Source organism: Lathamus discolor, chromosome 1, assembly GCF_037157495.1.
Source record: "Lathamus discolor isolate bLatDis1 chromosome 1, bLatDis1.hap1, whole genome shotgun sequence".
In the NCBI taxonomy this organism is placed as follows: Eukaryota; Metazoa; Chordata; class Aves; order Psittaciformes; family Psittacidae; genus Lathamus; species Lathamus discolor.
The window spans coordinates 87,688,808-87,704,342 of record NC_088884.1 but is presented as its reverse complement, the minus strand read 5'-3'; the positions used below and the strand labels follow the sequence as shown (position 1 = coordinate 87,704,342).

At 39.5% G+C, this 15,535-nt stretch overlaps 1 protein-coding gene across 4 annotated transcripts in view; it reads right to left on the bottom strand.

Moving 5' to 3' along the window:
• The window catches only part of ANKRD17 (ankyrin repeat domain 17), a 93,311-nt gene that overhangs the window by 10,380 nt on the left and 67,396 nt on the right, over positions 1–15,535 (bottom strand). For 3 of the 4 annotated variants that reach the window (XM_065685194.1, XM_065685214.1, XM_065685206.1), the window contains 11 exons: positions 10,786–10,934; positions 9,127–9,238; positions 8,830–8,975; positions 6,653–6,795; positions 5,730–5,943; positions 5,117–5,292; positions 4,224–4,386; positions 3,402–3,497; positions 2,248–2,364; positions 1,256–1,427; positions 117–567 (listed from right to left, as the gene is read on the bottom strand). In XM_065685194.1, the coding sequence (XP_065541266.1) occupies positions 117–567; positions 1,256–1,427; positions 2,248–2,364; positions 3,402–3,497; positions 4,224–4,386; positions 5,117–5,292; positions 5,730–5,943; positions 6,653–6,795; positions 8,830–8,975; positions 9,127–9,238; positions 10,786–10,934 (1,939 nt within the window). The remainder of the gene's footprint in view (positions 1–116; positions 568–1,255; positions 1,428–2,247; positions 2,365–3,401; positions 3,498–4,223; positions 4,387–5,116; positions 5,293–5,729; positions 5,944–6,652; positions 6,796–8,829; positions 8,976–9,126; positions 9,239–10,785; positions 10,935–15,535) is intronic. The other variant, XM_065685201.1, reaches the window with a different exon arrangement.

The following is a 15,535-nucleotide window of genomic DNA, read 5'->3' as shown; positions in this document are numbered from 1 at the left end:
CTCACCCACCTCCTAACAATGGATTAAGGAAAGCAAGTCTGTGAAGACAAGGGCACAGCATTCAAACATACGGCAACAACTACCTTAAGGTGGCATGGATGGTCACAGCAACTTACTTGATGGATGATTTGCCAGTAGTAGCTGCTTTCCTCTCATCCTTCGGACAAGTGACAAGAACCGATGGTTGCTTTTTGTTGCTCTGTGTGTTAATAACGGCTGTGGAAGAATGATTGTCACTTTTGTGGCTGCTGTTGCTGTTGCTGCTTTCATCACTACAGCTGGAGATCCTCATATTGTCACTGTCACCACTCTCACTAGTACTGCTGCTCTTGGACTCACCATTCACTTTTTCCGGTTGACTATAGGAAATTGGGAGTTGATCATCAAATATAATCTGAACATTATCAGGAGTTACTTTGTTTTTCCTGTTTTTCCTTTTGGAGCTTGTTGTGGTGATGGTGTTGTTCCTCTTCCCATGGGAACCTGCTAATGTTGTCCAAGTTGCAGATATACCTATGGTGGTTGTAGTGGTAGCACTTGGAGGCTCCATCGGGACCTCTGGATCATCTGATGGAAGAGTTAAAAAAGCCTAGTAATTTAGTTGGCTTAAGGAAACTTAAGTGGGTTTGTCTTCTAAATTACACCTGTTCTATCAAATGACTCATGAGTAACTTTACAAGATCCCAAGTGATAAGCACAACCACTAGCTATGGGACATCTATCATATCATGGAGCCTCTCCTCTCATTTATCCTAACTGATATACAAATTTCTTTGAACAAATGCAGCAGCAGTTTAATAACTGGGAAATGGAATTCAGACATGGAAAGACAGACTCAAGCAATAAGGGCACAAACATATGAAACAAGAAAATAATTGTCACACCCTCCTTTTCTTTCAGCATGTCAGAGTGAGGGAGCAATCAGTGAAAACTGTTTCTCAGTACATGACGTGAAACTCATCACCACAAGATGCAGAAGAAAGAGTTTTCTGTAGATAACAAGAGACTGATACATATTTGGGATTTCTGTATTGCCAGTTTTTCAGCTAAACATTATCATTCCATTTGTAAGCTTATAACTGACCTGGTTTTAAGTACTAGGACCACTGTACTAATCTACAAACTTCACAGGAAAGGTGAACAAGAGCAAAACTCAGCAGGTCCTAAGAAAGTTTACATTCCAGTTCTGAAAAGAAATACCAGGTATAAAAAATCAAGGCTGTGTTTAAAAAATTAGCCGAATATTTCAAGTCACCTTCAGCTTTCAGCTTCTCTTTCTCTTGAGCAGCTTGAAGTTCAAAATTCTCTTTATTTTTTGCTTCTATTTCTTCTAGTTTTCGCCTCTGCTCTTCTTTTTTCTTCCTCCTTTTCTCCTTCCTTTTTTCTCTTTTGGCAGCCAAAGCCAGTCTCCTGCTTTCTTCCCTTAGCTACAAGTCAAGCACATGGAACAGCATTACAGCATGTCCCATGCATTTCAAGAAATGCTTTTCATTTCTCAGGAAGCTGAATTTCCATTTTAGATTAACATATTTACAAAATACAAGCTAAATTCTCTACAATCCATGTCTTTAGATACTAACTTCTTCCAAACAGACTGCTCGCTCATCTTAACAGAAGGTTAGTGTAGAAACAGAACAGATACCATCTAAACTGAAGTAAAGAGTTTGCCATGGCACGCGTTCAGGATTCTCTGTGTCTCAACAGTGTAGTCCAAACACCACCCATCTCCCTTTCAAAGGCCAGACATGAAGTGGTTTCACCTAGCTTAAATATAAAGCATGTGCCCATTTAATGCTATACCTGTACTTTGAATTTTCCATTAGATTTCTACTTCAGCACTATGGTTCTAATAGCATTATTAGGATAATATTTCTAATATTAAAGACAAAATAGGGTTTAGACTTAAAATCCATGCCAGTGTGCCTGGAAAATACCCACCTGTCAGGCATTTGACCAAAGAATACACTCAAAAGAAAACTTCTTTTGGTGTGTATTCTTCTTCTAGAATAATATAATCCCAGAAGAAATAATTTTATCGGACTTAGTCCAATTTATCCAAATAACAGTAAAAGCAAAGTTCAAAGCTCATTTGAACAACAAGATGCTCAGCTCTAGACACTCCAATTACAGTACTCACATAGACTCTACACTTTAATACGTGTTTTCATCGATCTTACAAGCTTGTAGGATTGTGAAATTGGAATTTTATCAAATAAATATTCACAGCTCCAAACTCTTTAAACTTGCCTTCTCCAAGTCCAGCTCCTCCAAAAGAATGCTTGCATTTTTGTTGGCTTCAGCAGCTTGTCTATCTTTGGCTTGAACAATTGATTCCATGCACAGGTGGCACTTCTTCAGCATCTCCTGAAATGAAGGATTTCAAACAGAGAGCTGATTCCCTCCAGTAAGCTCCTCTTCAAGCCCAGCCTTACAAACTGATATTCCAGTCACCGATGTGATGTACAAAGGCCATTCATAACATATGCCCATAATCGAAACCAAAAAGTTTAATGAGATGTAAGGCTAAGGGTCTGAAAGGTGAAGCAACTGTAGAAATAAAGATATATCACCAAGCAAGGTTGGTTGATGATTTTAAACACCTGGGAAATAGGTGAATAGTACTGCTCACAAACCTATACCTGTAGCATGTCAGCGAAGGTGCGTTAATTCAGCGGGTGCCTAGCATCATGGAAGCAGTGATCACTACCACTGGTACACATACCAATTTAAACATTAGCACCTCTTCAGCCTCAACATGCTCATCATAATTTGACGCCTAGAAAGAAGACAACTCAACTGCAGCACAGCAGGGCAGTGAAGAGATAGAAGCATTAAGACCATATTTCTGCACTAGCTGCTATTCTCCTTTGTCCTACTACAAAATATTTTTTGCTGTTCATCTGGACTGAAGGTAAACCAAATAAACCTGAATCTTCACAGCAAAAAGCAGCATATGCACTAAGAAACCACTTCACTGCCAATCATCATTTTTCTATCTTCTTTCTAATCAAACTTTATGAATCTTCATACTAAAGCTCACACAGACTCACAGCACCAGTTCATTCCGTAATCTCCACCCCACTGCAAAGTCACATAAATTCAGTATAAACTTGCTCAAGAGGGAGGAATGCAGACCACAATGAGGTAATGACTGGGAGAACACTTGAAAGCAAGTAGAGATAAGAAGTAAAACCTCATATACTACTATTCTGACAACACAGAAGTTTTGTCACTGTGTGTTCCCATTTTTCTGCAATGCTTTTTTACGAAAAAGCCCAACGGGATTCATCATTTGGCTGAAATCTGGTGTGGCAGGAAGCTAAAGACCATTCATAACATCAACTCTAAAGCTGAGTTGCAGCACTAGCCGTTCACAAATATTTTCCTTCCTACAATCTCACCTTATCAGTAATGGTTGCTATGTATCTCATGCATTCCGAGTCCGATGGGAACTGGTTTACTTCTTTGACTAGGTAGCGCACCACTTTCACATGACCCTGAAAAACAGATTTCAAGGACAACAATTTGTTTCAGCCCAGCTGCTTCTGCATTGCTAACAAACACTTTGTAAAATACTTATTTTCACCTCCTTCAAACCATGTCCTCAACTTACTTTTCAATCTTCATCACGTCCTAAACTAGGGAAGGATGCTTCTTCATACAAAGGCAAAAAATTACAGTACCTGTTGTCAGGCTGTCCTTAATCCAGCCATATTTTCACAAACTTCTGCCTTTTATTTTGGTAGTTATCAAATGTCCAGCTCTGGTTATTAAATACCTGCAGGCTCCTGCAGTCATCCGCTATTTTTCTAGTACTACAGCATTTAAACTTTACTCTCTTGCTAACAACAATTGTCTCTAGAGCCAAATCAGGCTAAGCCACAGGGGTTTGGACAAAAGAGCTCATCCTCTCTTGCATAAGATGCCAATTCAATTTCCCCTCAGATTCATCACATATTGCCCCGCTTCTGCACAAATACACCACAATTTCACCTCTCAACAGACACAGACGAACCAGCCTATAAAGCAAATTTCTAGTCAACTTTAACACAGATGTTCCACTGGTGACACACACATACCTATTTTGGGGGATTCAAAGCCAAAAATTCAAATTATTTGACGTATTTTTAAAGATGCAGTTCCTGTCAGCTGCATTCTATGTATAACAACTGCATAGGGATGATTCAGTCAAAACAAGGTGAGACCAAAGCTGAACTTCCTACCTTTCGAAAGGCTGCCATGAGAGGAGTTATCTTCCTGTTATCAGCAGCATCCACATCAGCTCCAGCCTGAACTAGCAGCTGGACAACATCTAGATGCCCTCCGTTGGCTGCCAGCCACAGTGGAGTGTTCCCCTTCTTGTTACGCACATCAATGTGAGCTCCTCTACAAAAACAAAGACTCTCAATCAAAACTCTGGACCAGACATCCATTTCTTGTATCAACTTGACCGGTAAACTGGACATGCAACACAAGAACAACAGGGTAACTCTGTACTCATTTTTACATCAAGCATATGCATTCACAGAGTGCTTCAGCTCCCAGATTTGTTTTTTTCATCTGATGCTGTCAAAAGTCTCAATCTAAAAAGTACTTTTAACACTCTAAACCTGCTCAGGAAACATGACTACACTCAATGTGCTTCATGATCAAGCTAGGAAAAAAAACCAAACCCAAAACATTAAGATGTATGCTTTGTGCACACCTTGTGTTGTTTAAGGACTTTACATTACCATCTCTAAAAGCTCTGTGTCACGATTACAAGTACCATGTCTGTAAACTTCACAAGAAATCGTTTATTTCTAACATTCATGATTTAGTGAGACAGAAAAAAGTTAACTAGTCCATTTGGGCAAAACACTCTAACACCAAAGGGAACAGATAACTTCTGATAGATAAAAATATATAGTGATGGTCGACACACAGAGAACCTTACCTATTTCTTACCCTGTAGCATATAATGGAAAACAGTATTATGTATTGTGGAAGATTAGTCTAAGGCCATATTACAGATATACATGGTCAACACACAGAGAACCTTTCCTATTTCTTACCCTGTAGCCTATAATGGAAAACAGATGTTTTTCTTCAAGCAGCACACTTGCAAATACAGTACCTGCTAATGAGGAGCTCACAGAATTTGTAGTGCCCTTTGTCTGCTGCAATAGTTAAAGCTGTATCTCTTGAAGAAGGTACTGGAGGAGCATTTACATCTGCACCCTTGTCCAGCAGAACTCTGCCCACTTCTGCGTATCCACCAGAAGCCGCTTCCATTAATGGTGTGAGACCAGTCTTAGACAAGCAAGCAAAAAAAATAAGCAATTGGTTGGGTGTTCACTTGACAGCCAGGATTTACTTCAGCTTCCAGCAACATATTTCTAGCTCTGCTGTACAGATTCCAATTGTTACCTATTTTTGAATACACTGAAGCCTTCTCCTTTTTTTTTGGGTTTTTTTTTTTTCTTCAAGTTAGGGAATTACTCTTCTTATGTTTGTAAGCACCTGAAAATTAATTAAGGCTTCAGAAGAAATACTTATTTTTGATGAATCACCAAAATACTAGCCCTTAAATACATTAATACAGCCATGATTTTCTTTACAATATATGGTTCCAACTGACCTAGAAGAAGTCGACCTGCACAAAAGGCAAAGAAAATCAGATAACCCCAGAGAAATGATGACTTTGAAGCGTCTATTTTTGGAGACTTATTCAGCCATTTGCTTCTTACCTTAGCTCTATGTTCCACATTAGCTTTTCTATCAAGCAGCAGACTAACCACTTCAGTTCTCCCCTGGAAACAAGCCAGAGTCAGGGCTGTGTTCCTGTTAGTCTCTATCTGGGCGTTTATATCAGAGCCCATGTCCAGTAACAGCTTGACAGCAGCAGTGTGTCCATTCATAGCCGCCAGCATTAAGGGAGAAATGCCCAATTTACTACCAGTTCTGAAAAAGAAGGAAGGAAAACCAAAAAGCTCTATAAAATACTAGTCACATTTCTAAAATGACTTTGAGAGAGCTAATGAAGGCAGAGTACTTATCCAAGAGTGAAGACTCAGCTACATAGCAATTATTACTGAAATTGCAAGAGGTTCTCTGTAGTAGCGCTGCTTAGGACAAGTACTTGTGTTTGGAGATACTACGCATTACCTTTTAATTGCTTTAAATTTAAAGCTGTCTCATGAGGTATGTAAGTTTTGCTTGAACTCTTCATTTGACTTGTGCAGCACAGGGCAATTTTCTAGCTCACACTGGGTGCACAGAGCTTTACATACATTCATACACACACACACAGCAAAAGCTTTCCTTAAGCTACAGAAGGAAACCAATGGGATAAAACACCCTTGATCTAACCCTGAACTAATTGCAACCCAGCTGGCCAAACACAGTAAGAAGAAAGACTTTTTGACAAAAGACGACTGATCATATGGTATAGGAAAGAAGTTCACAAAATACAAACAGAAGGAGATGGAGTTAAAAGTGAGTCAAAACCTTTCACTTCCAACTTAAAAGAAGCCTACCATAAATTAAACAATGTACTGGTTGTGACCAGGTAAGAATAATGAGATTTTGCTCCACAGTTTTCAAGGAAACCTTCTGGAAAGGGCAAAACCACTACAAAAGCCATGAGAGAAGGGGTGAAAAGCGAACTTGCCTGGAATTTATTTCTGCCCCAGCATTTAGCAGGATCTTGATAATGTTCACGTAGCCACCTGATGCAGCGAGGCTTAAAGGTGTATAATCAGAAACATTCCTGTGCTCCTTGTTTGCCCCTCGAGCTAGCAGCAACTCCACCACCTGCAGCATTGTAAAACATAACATCTGGTTTTCTCCCGGATTTGCACATCCATCCCAGGGCACATGCTTTCTGAAGCCTAAATACACCACAGACATCTTCCAATATCAGTCTGAAAGCTACTTTACTCTGTTGCTTCCCTATACTCTTCACCTCCACAAATGAACAATGAGGCTGCAACAATGTTCCCCAAGCCACTGTAAAACTTCCTTTAAAAATCAATCTTGATCACCCATTAGCATGCTTAGACCATTCATACCTAATGTTGCAACAGCAGGAAGAAATTTATCTTTTTATGAGTATTTCAGCTAATTTTTATGACTGCCAAAGCTAAATTCAGTTTGAACAGGTATTGCTTTTTGTCCTCTCAATGCTCACTATCATGTTAAAAACATCCTCAAACCAAAGCTGTGGAGCAACCAAGAAAGCAGTTCTATCTTGGCTGCTCCACAATGCTTCTACATCTTACATTCTCTGTATACACCACTACATCAAGAAGCATTTAGATTATCCACAGGTATCTCACGCAAGAGCTATTAGTAAAGTTAACATTTGCATCCCTTGCTGGCTGTGTCCCACAGCTGGCTTGCTCTTTACATTAACAAAGCCAGCACAAATACTTCTTATTCCTGCCTTGCAGATTCATTTAAGCCCAAGCAATTCATAGCTTCCCATAGTCTGTATGAAGCTTGCATTCTGTAATGAAGTTTCTGCAGATCACCTGACAAGAACTTAAAGTGACTTAAAATCAAAACGAACATCGAGATGACAACCCACAGTCCCATCTCCATTGCAACATTTAATTTGTTCCACTTTCAGCTTTTAAGCTTAAAACGTGTTTAGATTAGACCTGTGCAACAAAAGCTAAGGGCTTTTCCGTCAGAGTATGTTCCTGTGAAATCACTGGACAAACAGTGTCCAAAACAAAAACTGGGGTGGAAGGGCCTGCCAACATCATCTCTACTACCCAACACCCAGTGTTTTCTCATCTTCTTCCCAAAAAAGCATGAGAAAACACCCACGATCCATTCCTCAACAACTCATCTCTTTGAGAATCAGAGATCAATCAACTCTCTAAAAAGTTAGGCTTCAGTTCACCTCTGCTGTACGAGGCTGCTAAGACAGAGTTACTAAAATGGATGCCTCTCCCTTCCCCAGAGAGCATGGGATTCTCATTGCAGCTCATTTCCCCCAGTGCCTAAAAGCTTCTGGGTGGCAACAGAAGCAGGCCAGAAGAGCTTCAAGTTTTCAGTAAGGTTTTGTCAAGGGAAGTAACCACCTTTTAAATACAACAGTACCACTGTTCAGACAATCTGCAGAAGCAGGAGATGTCTCCAACCTCATTAATTTCCAGATGGTCACAGAGGAAGGCAACTCTGCACCAGATTATACAGTTTCCACTGTGGCTTTTGCAATCCAAACAGTACAAGCATTAATAGAATTATACACTTCCGATCTGTAGCACCCATCAGTAAAAAAAAAAAAAAAAGGAAGATCTGCATTTTGATTAGGTCACATAATACAGTTTTTTACCCCTACATTTACTGTTGCTCAGTCATTTGAGAAATAATTTTTGTGGTTTTAGTGAGACACACTGGAGTCATCTGCAGTATTCCAATATCCTATGCCTTATACAGGATCCATTAGTTTTCTACACTCATATAATTTCCTTAGCTCATATAGGAATCTGATTCATACCTAACTCCAGCTCCTCAAGCAGAACACTCCTCACATTCACTTTCATATCTACATTTAACTATGCTGGTAAGAGCCCCATAACAAGCTGATGATGATTACAGTCATGAGGTCATCTGCACAGCATCAGGCCAGCTTAGAAACAGAGAAAAGCAATCTCTAAAGACATGCTGCAATCTAAAACTTGGACAATGTGAAGCCCTGCATCCTTTTAAAAGCAGACCATCCTGAAACAGAATGGCAAATTAAGTTACTGTAACTTTTCTTGCAGACTGCTTCAGTACACTGAACAGAACCCTGCCATCTACACAAGGCTTTTGAAGACTCAAGTTTTACTTCACCTCTTGTCTCCCTCCTGAGCAAGCCAAAGACAAGGGAGTGTCCTTGGTTCTCTCAGACTGGGCTTCAATATCAGCTCCATTATCCAGTAAAATTTCAACAACACCCACGTGGCCAGCTGTAGCAGCCAAAATAAGCGGCGTAAACCCTGAAATGAAAAAGGATGTTTGAAGAATCCACATTCATAGCATAAAAAGTAAGCCCAAAAGCTTCACACAAAGACTATGCATACTGCATGTTTATTCGGTGTGATACTAGAATACCAGATAGGGTCTGTACTGCCACAGTGAGGTACTTACCTTTCTTGTCCCTGTGTTCAATATTAGCTCCTCTCTCTAGCAGGGTCTGTACTAGCTCTTCATGGCCACCAGCGCAAGCAAGTGTCAATGCTGTGTCATGATTACTCTCAGTCTAAAAGAAACAGACACCAGATACAGAAAATAAGTATTCCCTTTTTTGAGTACAACCCCTTTGTATTGCACATTAGCCCAAGTAAAACTATACCTGTGACAATAAAAAGCTTCTGTAAGTGTTAAGACGTGTCTGTCAATTATTTCCCAGTTATCTCTTGTGTTCAAGTTGGTAATAGGATTCTAGTTCTCACATCTCCCAACTGAACTGACATGAGAACAATTCCTGACAAGAACCAAAATCCTTCAAGAACACACATCTCATGTGTGCTTTGATAACTAGATCAACTTCTTTAACACTGCTTCACTGGGATCATTAGATGGCATAATGAAGATAAGAATTTATCTTTAGCTCTTTTTTCTCTGTTAAGACTCATACATAGTCTCCAAGGGACCATTTCTAGAGGTAGATAGCTCACAATAGTAGAACTGAGCCTTTAAGAACTTTGATTCCGACTGTGAAAAACTTGCAACCCAGTAACTTTAATGTCATTTCTCAGTGTTGCCAGAACCCCTGTAAATGGCCACCATCCTATTTGAAAGAGCAACTGAGAAATTTGGAGGACTCCTGGCACTGTCAGTTACAGCACAAAGACTGACTAAAATGGCACTTCACTGTTCTTAAACAAGCACTAAACAACAAAACCATCCCAAAGCCCATAAACACACACATTTCTTAGCTACTCAGCGAACTTACTTTTACTTTACTCTGTTATGATCCAGTGTAGTTGGCAATTTACCATAACCTTGATCTGCATTGGTGTCTACCAGCTGACTGACCAGCTGACTGACCAGCCAGTCAAGGTTATGCCAAGGGCTCCGGGACATGGTCACAGAGGAGGCCAAGTCAAGTGCCACGAGAAGCTGAAGTAGCCAAGATGCTTTTCTAGAAGTTTCTCTCCCTTTCTCCACAATCTCACACCCTTCCTCTTCTCTACACTGCCCACATTAGCCATGTTACATATAGACTTGACCTATGCATACATGTATGCTAGTTAGTATATGCATCTGTCTGAGATTTTTGATGGCCAGCTAGTTGCAAGTCAACGTTAAGCAGCCCTTTTTATAATTACTTGCAGTAAGTAAATGCCTTTTCTTTAGTGGAAAAGAGAGCTTGTATTACTTCCTCTTGTTAATAGCTTCAATACTTTCCTACTCCTGTCAAGCTGGGTGATCACTCGCCAACAACCTCAAGCACAACTGGATAAAAAGTATGCACCATGTTTTCAGGTTTAGTTTTTTTGTCTTACATCAAGCCAGAAAAACATTTCTTTCAGAAGACAACTTTGCTATTTCTCATTATCACTCTGACAACAAAGAAATAAGAAATGCAAGTGTTCAGTCATTAAAGACTTTCTCTTATTCAGCAAGAGCACAGAGAAAAATAGGTTGCAACTCTCCAGGGAGTCACAGAGGCTTTGTAAAAGCAGCAAATCTCTAGAACCCAATTCATTAAACAACAGATCTGGTGACTAGTGCCAAATTTTTCAGGCCACAGAAGCAAAACAGCTTTGTGCCTCTATGCCACAGGGACAATTGTGGGCTTACCTGAGCATCGATATCTATAGCAGGGTAGATTGGTAGCATGGCTGAGGGAGAAATGATAGGACTCGGAGTTGGCGTCTGAGGTTGGGAGACAGAAGTTGCAATGCTGTGGGTAGGAGTGTTTGACATTGCAGATGCTCTTCCACTCACTGCTGTTGAACAGAATAATTACACTCAGTAAAAGCAAAACACTTCACTTCTGAAGTTGAATGTGACAAGTGGACAGTGGGACAGAACTCCAACTGGCAGACATGACTCTCTATAGAATGTTCCACAAGTACTTATTTTCCACACATTTAACCCAGTCTTTGGACCTTTAACTCTTTAAATTTAGCAACTATGAAAAAAGTTAATTGTATGCAAAGAAAATAGTGGAGTACCAGACTGGCACATCTTCCAAAAGCCCACCACGTATCTATATATCTATATATCTATATATCTATATAGATATATATATACACAAATATCCTCCAACAGTTCAGTTAATTGGACCAGGAGTTCCATACCCTAAGAAGCAGGACAGCAGAGCAAGTCCAGTCAATGGGTACCTATCCAGTTTTTCTTAAAACAGCTTAAAGATACTCATATAAGTGTCTGTCCAACCTTCACCCCCCACACCCAGCCCCCATAAACATGACAAAACAAAAAAACAAAAAAACAAAAAAAAAAAAAAAAAACAAAAGAATCCAAAAAAATGTGTTACTGTCAGGATGCTCACATGGCAGACCTAGTTGAAACCAGAGCAGTGAATGCTTCTGAACAGCCATTTTGCAGAACCTTTGGTCATGGTTGTTCATATAAGCAAAAATTAATACCATTTTACAGTTGGTGACAGTAAATTAACATAAAATAGCATTGATTGCCACATCTCCCTGAAACTCATTTCATACATGCAGTGTTTGAAAAAACAAAGAAACTTTAATCTAAAACAGCCTTTGGGGATAATATCTCAATTTTCCTACTCTTCTTTTTCTTCCCCCTCCTTAAAATAACTCCATGTTTTCCTCCCTGACTTTTCTCCAGGTCTTTATCAAGTGTGATCAGCAAAGGACAAAGTGGACTACAGTTGCCTTCTGTTTTTCCTGTTCCCTTCTCCTGTTGAGTTGATAAAAGCACCTTTAACCGCAAAAAGAAAGACAGGCACTTTCCACGGGCTCTCAGTGTTTAACTAGTACACAGTAGGGAGTATCCTCATGGAACATGAAAATAATGCCTCTTAAACCTCAAATTTTCAAGTTCTGTTTTTTGGGGGTTTTTTGTTGTTTGTTTTTTTTTTTTCCAAACAGGTTTAATAATCCCCAACTGCCAGCTACTGATAAGTACCTTCTACATTTCATGTGAGTAAGTTTTTGAACAGATGCTACAAAAATTGTATCCTAACACACCAATTTGTGTACTTCCACCTCTGCCAGGTTTTTCATCCATTACTAATTTCATTTCTGGACTTCCCATACCAAACCCCAGAAAAGAAGCTAATAAATGTTACTGGGAGACTCAAAGAACTTGTAACATAAAAATCACAACCTTATATTTAAAAGTAAATAAAAATTCAAACTCCCTTGATCTCTATACCAGAGTGTCTTCTGAAAACTCTTCTCATGTTATAGGACATATCACACTAGGTATGGATTAAAAGAAACACAGAAACTAAGTCAAAATATAGTGACAGAAGGTGAAAGATTATGGTCTAAGGGAGTTGCTAACCAAAGATTGGAGTGAAATATCCTTCAGGGGAGCATCTAATTGAAACTGGTCTCATCCCTTATTCTAACTGTAAATTAGAGATAACCTAAAATCAGAGCTTCAAATTGGTCTTCAGACCAATTTCCAGAAGTTCTGTTTCAACTCATGCTCCCTGCTTTACATCTATGGTCGTAACAAGTAGTTGAAAAATAAGCGTATCAACCTTCTTTAAGTACAAAAAGGAAGTTAAAGCGGCATAAGCCAGCAATGGAATAATAAAGGATCATGATTCTTGACTGTCATATCTAGTCCAAAAGAACCAGATAAAGATGGTAAACCAGACTGGAAATTAAGCAAGTGTGCTTAGGTTGGATGAGAGAAAAGCATAATCATCAAATAATCCACATAAAGACAAAGTGAACCCTGCTAAAGTAAAAAACCCCAAGGTAGTTCAGAAGGTCTCAACTCAGGTAAAGCATGCTTTTTATGCCAATGGTGTTGCAGTGTGGGGGAGGGAAAAAAACCCACCACAAACTCAACAAAAAACCCCCAAAGCAGAGACCTGTTTAAAAGCCAATCCCACCCCCTCTTTCCACAAGGTAAAAAAAAAAAAAAAAAACACCAAAAAAAACACCTTTACTGTACAACCCATATATAAATGTTTTTATTCCTACTAGTAAAGAAAATGTATGTTGACTCACAGCTGTCATATTAAATGTATTTCAAGTGTGCTTCCAGCAATAATTCACAGACAAATATAGTTCATATCCCCACAGCACGTCACTGAGACAAGATATTAATTTCGATGGGTAATGGCATTATATAGATTTCACCATCACCACTGCAGAGTTCAGATTGATGATGGAGGGCAATGAACAGAATCTTCACTGTGTCCAAACAAAACCAGGAAAGTGTTCAATACGTCAAAAGGTTTTTGCAACAGCCTTGAGCAACAAAGACAGCAACCAACTAGCCTTGATCATCCAACTTAGTCACAGTGACAGTCAACATGTATCTTTCCCCACTGCCCCTCCATCTACTCTAATGGACCAGCGGCAACAGTTAGCTAGAAGTCTGCAGCTGAACACAAAAACATCATGACTTCATGCCTGGGATAACAAAGTCTTCAAAGCTAGTGCACCATTAGGATATTTTAGTATATACACAGCTTTGTATGGGACCAGCTACCAGTGTTCATCACATTACAGAACAACGTCAAGCTTCTTTGTCAGAAAACATCAGCCAAAGCACTATTTCGCTACTCTGGTCCAAGTCTTTTACATGTGTTTGGGTACGAGACAGTCAGTTTTGTGCTTCCTGACATCATGAGCATAGCTGCTCTTCACCTTGATTTCTTTCTGGCCATCTAAGCTTTCCCTTTCCTTACAACTGTCCTGGGTTCAGCTGTTACAATTACTTTTCTCCTTCTTAGTAGCTGGTGCAGTGCTCCGTTTTGGCTTTAGTCTCAGAACAATGCAGATAACACAGCACTGCACCAGCTACTAAGGAGAAGAGAAATAACTGTTACCATGCACTGGATTAAGAAGGAGTGGAGAGTGAGTGGCTGCGTGGTTCTGAGTTACCGGCTGGGCTTAAACCACAACAATAACAAAAAGAGGACATCTTCACAACTGCTACATTCTCCTCCATGACCAACAGCCCAAGGGAAGCATTGGTCTTACAACTGCTGCCCCCATATCAGGGGAGGGACACTGACCAATTAAGAAACCTGAGAACTAACTCAAGAGGGTTTTTTTCCCCCCTCACTCATCTGCATATCCTGAATCAAACCATGTGTCTGGAAAAAGCCCGACATGTTCCTATAAGGAACAAGGAGCTGTTAGCACTGTTCAAGTTTGCTACTTCCTTGAATACTTCATATATTCACCAAGTGCAAGATGTTACAGAAACCAAGCACCTTTATAATCCCACTTCATTTTTATATCAACCACTAAGTTTCTTACTAGTGTTGTCTGATCATGGCCATACCTTTTTTTTTTTTAAATTATTTACCCCATATCTCCTGTAAGGTCAACAGCAGATGTATAAAAGAACTGGGTTATGTTTCATCGCAATAAGCCAAGATGAAGGACTGAAAAAATGTAATTCCTTACAAGAAATGTATTAGATAGCTCAGCTTTTTCCAACTTACTTGAAGTCAGTTCAACAGGCTTGTTCCACATCAGTTCCTTCCCCTCTGCCCCCAATTTCTCTGTAGTATCTTAGGTTATTAAAAGATACATTCCTGCCACACATGCTTAAAAGTCAGTAGAGAGCACTTCAGATGCATAACATGCCTTGAATTACAAGAGTCCCAGTTATGTTCTGAATTCAAGTACAAACACACAGTGTGGCTCCTATGAGCTAACAGCTCTACGGATGCAGCCTGAAAGCCACCCCACACCAGTAGTAATGATGATTATTTGGTATTTTTATATGTATATTGGCATTTATATTTATATATACAGTTTTAGATGCATATATATATATTAGTCCAAAAGGAAGGCTACCACAAGCTCTATCTCGCTCAAAACCAGCTGCCTACCAATACATGCAAGTCTTAACATTCCAAGGGCAAAGTTTTAGACGCATTTACCATACATTTGCAAGACCAACATAACCATTGGCAGCAATCAGTTGTAGTTATGCCAGGGGATAAAAGCTTTCATCCTCAGTTTCCTATGGCTCCTGCACAGGTCACAAGTGGGACAGAACATCACAAATTTTCTGTGATGCTGGTGCTTTTTTCAGTACTGAGTTTCTGTGAAGAAACTGCAGTCAAAGCATATTCTTTCTTAGGTATTTAGACAGTTACAGTTAAAACTGACCCATCCCACAAGGTAGCTTCCAGGAATTAATCTTATCAAGCACTCCAAAATTCCTGAAGTTCCTTTGTGAGGCTCCTCTACTGGACATAATCCTTCAAATAGTTACTACTTCTAAAAAAAATGTGCTGTTCAAAACAGATATATTTTATTCATTATATCCTTAACACACGATTTAACACGTTGTTTTTTTTACTCAAGAGTTACAAAGCAAACTCCTGTTCACTAGCTTCACTGCAAGCTAA